General features: G+C 41.4%; 1 protein-coding gene across 1 annotated transcript; it reads right to left on the bottom strand.

Moving 5' to 3' along the window:
• Window positions 1-697: 697 nt before the first annotated feature.
• On the bottom strand, window positions 698-2,559 carry LOC135505059 (gamma-crystallin M2-like). Its single transcript, XM_064924096.1, has 3 exons — window positions 2,551-2,559; window positions 1,404-1,646; window positions 698-973 (listed from the first exon to the last, which is right to left on the bottom strand). Exons 1-3 carry the CDS (start codon window positions 2,557-2,559, stop codon window positions 698-700), a joined length of 528 nt encoding a protein of 175 aa, XP_064780168.1.
• Between the last annotated feature and the right edge of the window lie 8,039 nt (window positions 2,560-10,598).

Genomic DNA, 10,598 nt, shown 5'->3' on the forward strand with positions numbered 1-10,598 from the left:
AAATGAAAACAGTCCTTTAAAAACCTGCTGTATGTATAATATTGTGTGCTATAGCTTGGAAAATAGATAAATGTGACTCTAGATGACAACATAATGATGTTTGTCTCCAACATTAGGGCTGTTTTACTGTTTTCCTTGCCACGAAACTAACAAGTATGGCGATACTGGTATCATCCCTGCCCAACTTAAAGGAAAACTCCACCCCAAAAATCTTTTTGCATTTTTTCATTAGTCCATTGTTGATATACTCCCCAAAAATGTGCATGTCAGCTATTACATTTTCAAGATATAAAAATCATTAAATGATAAATCATTAATGAGGGTGCAGACAACTTTTAGGGTTGATTATGGTATAGTATACATACTGTACACAGCAATTCTCATGTCTAATAACCATACACTAATGCCCCCGGGCGCCAAAGACGTGGATGTCGATTAAGGCAGCCCCCCGCACCACTCTAATTCAGAGGGCTTGGGTTAAATGCGGAAGACACATTTCAGTTGAAGGCATTCCGTTGTACAACTGACTAGGTATCCCCCTTTCCCTTTCCCTTAATTGCTTGAACTTAATTATTTACACAAAAGCTTTGCTATTGTTTTGCCATTGATTTGAGATGGGGGAAAACAATCACACAGAGAAGCCACATTTAAAAACCAGCATGTTTAATCACTTTGTTACAGTCCAGATGTGAGAAGCTTACAGGCCACTCCTCATTCTCCTGAAGGAGCCCACCATGGGGTTGTGGCAGGCCCAGTCGTTGCAGGCCCTGTACTCCCCAGGGCGGAGGAAGTACTGACGACCCCTGTAGTTGGGGTGCTCATAGAACACCCAGTAGCCTTCCATGACGTTGGAGGAGAAGATGTCACGGTGGCGGAAACGCTCGTACACGTTGGGGCAGTCGTCCATGAACTCCATCATGTGACCAGACATCTCAGGCCTGTTGTAGATTCTCATTCTGTAGGCTCCTCTGTACTGTTGGTAGAAGAGACAGAAAGGAGGGAATAGGGAGGACAAGAAGTGATTAGGGGCAAATGATCACAGAGGTCACAGTAGAGTTTTATACACTGGGCGATCTAAGAATTTCTACACGTCGATTAATACCAGAGACTTGCTTCCTTTAGAAATAGATCTTCAGTCAAATGAGGAGAAACCTCTCAAAGCAGAAGTATAATACTGCCAAAAACACTGAGTGATGATGAATAGAATGAAAATGAAGAAGGTAAGTCTTTGGGGTGCATTCCTATTCCTTTAAAAAATGACTGGATCTCCTTGTGGACTTTGATGCTTTGACTCCTCTCTGTATCTATAAATGACATCAAAAGGCTGGTGATTGACGCTGATTTCTAAAGTGCCGTTTGATGTGTGGCAGGAGTAACCCTATCCATCAGTTTGACTGACTTACGGGGGGGAACATCTGGCAGGAACGGATGCAGTTGTTGAAGCCCATCCAGTGGTGGTGGTCAGGGTACTCTCCCTGGTTCAGGATGTACTGGTAGCCGTTGAAGTTGGGCTTCTCGTAGGCCACCCAGTGACCGCCGGTCACCCTGATAGAGTTACAGCAGTTGAAGTGTCTGAACGTGTCAGCACAGTCACTGTTGCACTCATAGTGTCGACCCTGGAAGTTGTGGCCTTCGTAAAATATTATCTACAAAGAACAGAAATGTATAAAATAGTTTATGTGGAAAGTAATTTATACTGAGTCGGCGATGATGATAGTAAAATGACTTTTGACTGAAAGCCGTACTCAAGGACGTAGTGTTGATCCTCAACAAGCTAGCTCCCTCGGCAAGCTAGCTCCCTCGACAAGCTAGCTCCCTCGACAAACTAGGTCCCTCGGCAAGCTAGCTCCCTCGACAAGCTAGCTCCCTCGACAAACTAGCTCCCTCGACAAGCTAGCTCCCTCGACAAACTAGGTCCCTCGACAAGCTAGCTCCCTCGGCAAGCTAGCTCCCTCGACAAGCTAGCTGCCTCAAGCTAGGTCCCTCGACAAGCTAGGTCCCTTGACAAGATAGCTCCCTCGACAAATGCTATTTGATTTGAAACTATGGCAAGCTTAAGAAGCATTGTGCCTAAGCCTATGTATGCTTGTTTTGGTCTGTAAAGGGTCGCTGCACACCCCAGATATCTCCCACAATCAACAGCCTGATCAACTCTAAGGAGATGTGTAACGCTGCATGGGACAAATGGTGGTCACCCCAGATACTGACTGATTTTCTGATCCACGGGGTATCTGTGACCAAATCAGATGCATATCTGTATTCCCAGTCATGTGAAATCCATAGTTTAGGGCCTAATTTATTTATTTCAATTGACAGATTTTCCTTATATGAGCTGTAACTCAGTACAATTCTAGAAATTGTTGCATGTTGCGTTCATATTCCTGCTCAGTGTAGTTTTACAACTGAAGTCTTTGACATAGCTTCATAAATTGTATGCCTAGCTTACTTTGCCAAATAGCTTCCCAATACCTTAAGCCTAACAGCATTTGGTGATCTCCCTAATTACATCAGCAATCATCAAACAAGTAAGCTAAACCTGTTAGCTCATACCTTTCCCATGGTTGGAGGGCTTGATGTCTGCACCGTAGCCCTCAGCAGAGTCTCAGGCCCTTTTTTATACTCTTGTACTGACAGTAAAATAGACCTGTGTCTACATTGTAGTGACTAGAAGTGACCTTTTTAGACGTCAGGGACCATTCCAATTGTCTCTTGAACCATAGGCTACTCTTTCCCGCAAGTGCTGGAGTTTACCTATACAAATACAAAACCTCCCCCTCCACCCCATATGCCTACCTCATTCTGTGTTCTTTACACCGACCCTTGTTCAGCCCTGACATGGTGATGCGCCCATTGAAACATCACACAAAAGGCCTTTAGGTACTGTATGTAGTGTGAACAACCGAGCTTTTAACGTTTGCAGGAGGTTAGACTGTTCGTGCACTCTCTAGTAAACGAAACAAAGCCCTATATTCTACAAATACTTGGGGTTGATGTGAAAAAAAAATGATTGAACGTTGATATGAAAAAGTTATGAAAATGTTAAACGGATTATCATAGTTTATTTCAGTGTGGGTTCATATTTTCCCTCTCTCTGATCTCAGGTCACAGAATCGTGGTTGTGTTCCCTTCGTAGACCTGTGTGTGTGTGTAAGTGATTCTGATGTTATTGATTGAATCAAGCCCTTGTGTTGATGTAATCTAGAGTGATCTGGTCTCTTTTTGCTTCCATAGCCTGCAGACCTACTCTGATGTCATGAACAGACAACTGTGTGTGTGTGTGTGTGTGTGTGTGTGTGTGTGTGTGTGTGTGTGTGTGTGTGTGTGTGTGTGTGTGTGTGTGTGTGTGTGTGTGTGTGTGTGTGTGTGTGTGTGGTGTGTGTGTGTGTGTGTGTGTGTGTCAAAGGGAGGGCATAGTTGTGTCTGAGTCTATGTGAAAAGTAATAGTGCTTTGGCTTGTAAACATACCCCAGAGCAGGAGGGAAAAGGCCAGAAAGAGTTGCCCTTGTGTGTTCTGTTCCTAAAGCCCAGCTGATGCCAGAGAGTTCAGTCTCATCCTTTAGCCTTTCATGAGGATAAGAGCCCATTCACTCTCTCTACTTCTGCATTTTGCTGCTTCAAGTCTGTAGAAAGACTATATTTTCTGAAACACAATAGCCATTCTGTTCCTGGGCAAAAACCTGCTAGTCTGGCAACGTTTCTAACCAAACGTGACTCATTATCAGAGTTAAAGAAACGTTGATAAGCTTTCATTGTTTTATAATGGTTGCCTTGAAATTCCCCTAGGCTTCTTTAGGTTTCATGTTTTAAGCAGCTCTCTTTTTCGGTGACATAAGTAGATAATTGATATCCTTTTATCACATTGTGCAGTGTATAATTGTATCTGACTTATCAGATGTCTGCTTCTGTAAAGGTCCTTGTGAGACTTTTGGGGGGGTAGAAAATGTGACCAAATTGAGGTATTGGGTGTATAATAGGATTCAGTCTTCATCAGACTCTTCGTTAGACTCTTCATCATTCTAGTTGCACTCATCTTTTTTTTTTTTTGCTAAAGATTTTGGACTGCATATCCATCGTTGTCATTAACACCACTATCATCATCCTCATCATCACCATAATCATCCTCCTCATTCTCATCATCACCGTAATCCTCCTCCTCATCATCATCATCATCATAATTATCATCATCATTATCTCAGGTTCTTTGCAGAGACTCTAGTTCTGCATCTGTATTATCATACTCATCATAACAGCATAGTCAACCTCCATCTTTGTTGTCATCATTTTAACCCTCTGGGATGGATTCCAACCTTTCCACTCATTACATCTGATCGCAGCATCTGTGTGCCCCTGTGTTTTGCAAAGGATCACCTTATTTCAGAACTCTCAAATGATCATCTTTAGCAGTGCTACAAGACATCTCCTTCCCATCCTGTAGGGAAAGCAACATCACAGACGCCCCTGCCTGTTATCTCTGGTCCCCCCCCCCCAGAGGAGAAATAAAGCAGCCACTGTGGAGCATTCCACTCTTCATCTTAGAACGAGAAAGATGGAGCGAGGGAGAGAGAATGTAAAGGGGGGGTACATTGCAGCCATCTCTGTGTCATCCAAGGAACACATAGTGCAGGGGAGTTACATGTAATCTGTTTACAAAAATGAACTATAATCAGTTACGTACAGTATGTTACCAGAAAAAATATTGTAATCACATATTTCGGAAAAACTAGATGATTACTTCTTGGGTCACTTCTAAATTCAGAAAGGATGTTTGCCGGGGGAAATAATACACTATGACACCTTTCTGTGTCATAGTAACTGAGAGTAATCAGATTGCGTTTCTGAGTTTAGGTAATCCAAAAGTTACAGTACTGATTACAATTTCGAATAGGTAACTAACTACATTTAGAAAGGAACCTACCCAATCCTGCAGTATGTGTAGGCTAATCACATAGGAAATGATGAACGCTCAACCTTTTTTAAATTTTACACACTTGGGAAAGAAAGAGTCATACCACATATTTGATAGGCAACCTAATTAAACTGAGCCTATAACATCCTGCAAACAGATTTCAGTCAAAACAAAGAGACATTGAATTGTACTAAAACTGAAAATGGCTTTAAATTCCAAACCATGTCTTTAAACTCACTGTCAAAAACCATCACAATATATCCCCAAAATATTGCAGGCAGAGATAGGACCAAGTAGGCCTCCAATGTCGCCCATTATAAGCAGTCATTTAAAGAACACTATCTTGCTGACTCTTCTGGGGTGTAAACAAGGGGTTTGTATATATATATATATATATATTAATTCGATGGAGGCTTCTCTTCAGAATTGGCTAATCTGGTGTTGAAAACGCGGCGTGATCGCTCTGTGCTCGCCAAAGCCTCTCACGTGAATAGAGTGAATACCTGTTTTGCTCAGAGATCATCCTCCCCATTCTTCCATTAAAAATCTCCAGGCGGCCTCTCTCTCTGTCGCTGCCAGCGCGCGCTCTATATCGGGTTTGCCAGACGCAGACACGGGAACTGCTATGAGCTCATGCCAGGGCTGGGATTTACCGCGATGCGTCTGATGTGCTCCATCTTTTTGCTTGGGGATAATTAAAAGAGGAAATGGTGCTGGAAGAACAGAACGGAGGAGGAGATGGGGGGGGGGGGGGGTAAATGGATGCAGCTGTCATTTATTTTAAGCCGTTCATACATGTTGTTTTTCCCTCATTTGTGACTTTGCTTAAAACTTTTCTCGCCTTAGAATTTTGTACAAATCCCTCACCCTCCCACAAGGAATGCAGCAGACAACACACAGGTGGACATTTTAGCAAATATGCTTTTTCAGGGGTTATGTTTAGACCTATTCAGCCTATATGCCTACATTGCCTATAGGCATTTTTCATTAAATAACCCTGCTATTTAGCCTACTTGAAAATACCATAGTCCACAATCTGAAAACACATAGCCTGCACCTTGCACCATAAACTAAACTTACTAAATAGTAAACCCACTTCTTCTTATCCAAACATTCACATCAATTTCACATGTGGGAGTAGCCGAGATCTGAAATGGATCTTGGTCTCAAAGTGTTTCCCCATCTTTAAACTCTATGTCTCCCATGCCCCAAAGGTTTCAGTATAAAGAGCAACTTTTCACCCTGTGATCCACGCACCTTTTAAACAATTCATTCTGTTTACTGACACATGACAAAAAAAAGTTCAAATCCTCTTCATATCTCCTCTTACAAGGATAGGCTACACCTCACCTCAGCCGTGCTTGTGCATTTAGAGCCCGGTAGATGACTTCAATTGAGGCCCCTGAACAAACGGGAAATTCAGTTTGAAGGAGCTCTAACTTTCACCAATCCGTAAATTTATAATCACATGTGATGCCATTTCTTACTTCCTCAAATGTGTCATCAAAGCAAATGTGTTCTGACAACAGTAAGTGACAAGCGCGCCAAAGGAGAGGCGGGAAATCAGCCGTTGCGCTTGCTATCAATTATTGATCGCGTCGCGCCCGACCAACCAGCAGACGTATTGTTATAGGCTAATGAAATACATGAATTTAAAAACAAAAAAAGAAACCAAGGTCGGCTCCATTGTTGTGTGAAGGCTTGTGAGTTTGATTGACTGACTGCACATTCTTCTCGTTTGCTAGTGTGGCTGATCAAAGGAGGGCCCTTATTGCCCAAGGCCACTTGCAATTTATTTAGAGGGGCTGTGCCGCTGTCCCAGCAGGTAACAATACTGGGCCAAGCCACTCAAGATAATCATAGCTTTGACGTGTCTCCCCCTCCCCCATAGGCCACACATGCACACACACAAGCATGGTTAAGAGGAAACATCCATATTAGACTGATTTAGATCACATTGATAATTTGCAAGGGTGTATTTTGGGCTCAAATTATGAAAAGCCTCAAAGGAATATCCACATTACCTTGATAAAAATCCGTAGGCCAACCAAGCGTTAGCGTTTGTCATTTAGGCCTATAGCTTGGACTTTATTTATAGTTCATTTCGGACTCATGTCCTGATTTCCAATAGACCCATATGTGCGGAAAATACCACGTGACAATTCATCCTTCAATTTTGTTTAAATTTGAATTATTATTAATTGTTTACTTTGAATACAGTAGCCCAGGCCTAATAAATGAGGCTATCCGTTACAAAGAGGTTGAGTAGCATAACCAGCAGCGAGACAAAGAGAGGAGGGAAATAACGTGCAGTGTCACAAGAAAACGATTCTACGATATTAGAAATGAAAGGAAAACGCTTTCCATTAAAAAAAGTTACTCACAACGGAATTCTAGTAATAGGTTGCTATAATTTAATGGGGGTAAACACATTTGAACATGTGCGAGAAATAAATAATATTGGGAGTGGAAAACAAGTTAAATTTCCGCAGGAGCATCGGGTTGTCTTTTTAGTAGGCAACATCTGCATGCCAACTTGATACGTTATTTTAGAAAGTGTGTTTGAAAACCCGTCCCGTGTACCGCATTAATAATACACGATAGAGAGCATATTAACTGTGCGCATATTCTGCGTCCAGACTCACTCGGGTGCTTACGAGGATGTGCTATAAACAACAGTCTCAGATCTCTTCCTCATAGAAACCGTCAAAAACAAAAGCCTTGAAATACTACACCAGATTTACTCGTCTGACGAATCTTTTATCTCAAAATGTTCTAATTACAGCGAGACCATCATTTCAGAAACGTTTTTAATAGTCAGAACCCAAGAGAGACTTTTTTTTTTTACTTTTGTGAACACAGGTTTGAGTTCAGGGAGCATAGTGATCTGAACAGATAAACTATTGTACTGAATTGTGTTGTATTGTATTATATTTAATATTAGTATAGTAAATGTAGTCAGGCTACGTTATAGACATAGCCTAATAGTAGCATAAGTATAGGCCTATAGGTGTCATGCTTTGATAAGAGGTAAACTTGAAAACGTTGCAAACAACTTAATTTTTGGCTTTATTATTATAAACCTGTTTCTTTTTAATTCACTCTATTATTTTAGACAAAGAGGCTAATTTATTATATTTTATTTAGTAATATTTTTTATAGGCCCTTTCAAAATATGATATTTATGTTTCGATAATGTAGCCTAATATTGTCTGATTGCACAGGATATTAACAAGGTCTCTTTAGAAGAAGACTTTTCCTCTTAAAGCACCATAAACATTTAGAATGCTTTTGTTGTCTCATTTTAAGAGGAACATTGAATATGTAGGACAGGCTACAATCACTTTTAATAGAGGTGGATTTCATAACGATGATTCTCTTACCTTGCTGATGACCGTTTTTTTACTAGAAGTTTTTGTCTGATGGGACTTTTCGTAGCAGGTTAGGAGAATTAACGTAGCAGATTAGGATAATTAACGTAGCAGGTTAGGATAATTAGATTAAGGTTAGGAAAAAGGTTAGGGTTACCTAAAATGTATTAAAAAAACTTTTGACGTTAATTTGACAAGCTGGATCGCTTCTTGCCATGACCCTATTGCCCTCCCACTAATGAGATTTATTCAAACTCTTGAATTTGAATAGACTCCAATTAATTCATTCAAAGTCCATGTGATGTGGGCATCACTTTCTCTCATTGCTTTTTTCCCTATCATTTGTCGAGCAGAAACCGTTTATATGGACGAGTGAATAGTGTAATAACATTGCTATTTGGGATTTATCTTTTTTTGTGAACATGAAGGATGAGCCAGACCACGTGTTTCAATCAGTACTCAGCACTAAGTAAAAACACTACCGACTGCATCTGTATGCAACCTGCTATTTTATGAGTTGAAAATAATGAAGTCCTTTGGACAACGTTTTATTGGTCCTTGTAGATAGAATTCAATGACATTATCCATTTGGGATCTATGTGTTATCAAGACTCCAATGCTTTGTTGTACGTCTGTGGATCCAACGTGTTAGAACGGCGACTCTTTACCACCAGAGGGCGCTAGAACCCAAAACACAGGCCTTTCTCAGATAATCTGTCTCCTGCCTTTATGCTGTATCTCTGAGGAGGTTTATTGAGAGAGAGTGAGACTTTGGGACACAGTCACAGATGTATATTTGCTGAGGGGGAGATGCAGGGGCACACAGCACAGATCTGTGTTTACTGGATCTGTGGTCCCTCTCTCGGCACTGAATCCTATCAGTGTGTGCAGACACAGGGTTTTGCCCAGTGGAGGCGGCACCAAGTCGTTTTAAGCAGCCACTGAGAGAGAGGTGACCGGTCACACAGAATATAACAAACATACATGTACTGCTGATGTCAAACAGGCTGCCACGAGAGTGAGTTTATCTATGGTACATGCTCACATATCTACATTGACATACCATTGTGACACACACACACACACACACACACACACACACACACACACACACACACACACACACACACACACACACACACACACACACACACACACACACACACACACACACACACACACACACACACACCTACAACAATGGGCAGTTGGCTTTGTACCAGTTTGTAGCTCAGTGGATGTGGATGCTGACTGAGAGATGAGTGGAATACCTGCAGCACTGCAGAGATGCCAGTTCTCCCATTGGGAAGGGCTCTGTCCAGGCCTTTTGTTCTGTTGACCATTCACTCTATTCATTTAGCTTTGCTCTCTCAAATGCACCAGTGTGACCAATTGATCATTCAAAAGTGTGTCCTCAAACCAGTCTATCTGTCCTCATAGCACGCCCATGCTTTCAGTCAATTGTTTTTACGTGGAATAGCTGGGTAGCTAGTATACTCTACTACCTCATTCAAATGAAATAAAATGTTATTGGTTGTGTACACATACATTGGCAAGAAAAAGTATGTGAACCCTTTGGAAATACTTGGATTTCTGCATAAATTGTTCATAAAATTTAACTTGATCTTCATCTAGGTCACAACAATAGACAAACACAGTCTGCTTAAACTAATAAGACACAAACAATTATGCATTTTCATGTCTTTATTGAACACACCGTGTAAACATTCACAGTGCAGGGTGGGAAAAGTATGTGAACCCTTGGATTTAATAACTGATTGACCCTCTTTTGGCAGCGATAACCTCAACCAAATGTTTTCTGTAGTTGTGGATCAGACCTGCACAGCGGTCAGGAGGAATTTTTGACCATTCATCTTCACAAAACTGTTTATATTCAGCAATATTCTTGGGATGTCTGGTGTGAACTGGTCTCTTGAGGTCATACCACAGCATCTCAATTGGGTTGAGGTCAGGACTCTCCAGAAGGTGTATTATATTCGGTTGAAGCCATTCTGTTGTTGATTTACTTCTGTGTTTTGGGTTGTTGTCCTGTTGCATCACTCAACTTCTCTTGAGCTTCAATTGGTGGACAGATAGCCTAACACTCTCCTGAAAAACGTATTTTTCCGTCGATGATAGCAAGCTGTCCAGGCCCTGAGGCAGCAAAGCAGTCCCAAACCATGATGCTCCCTCCACCATACTTTACAGTTGGGATGAGGTTTTGATGTTGGTGTGCTGTGTGTGTACCTTGCAAACAACTCAACTGTAGTTTCATCTGTCCACAGATTATTTTGCCAGAAGCGCTGTGGAACATCCAGGTG

The sequence above is a fragment of the Oncorhynchus masou genome, chromosome 18 (genome assembly GCF_036934945.1).
Source record: "Oncorhynchus masou masou isolate Uvic2021 chromosome 18, UVic_Omas_1.1, whole genome shotgun sequence".
NCBI classification, from domain to species: Eukaryota; Metazoa; Chordata; class Actinopteri; order Salmoniformes; family Salmonidae; genus Oncorhynchus; species Oncorhynchus masou.

Coding starts and splice junctions, on each gene's coding strand:
- LOC135505059 (XM_064924096.1), bottom strand. Junction 974..1,403: donor CCTGCCAGATGTTCCCCCCC/GTAAGTCAGTCA, acceptor TTCTACCAACAG/TACAGAGGAGCCTACAGAAT.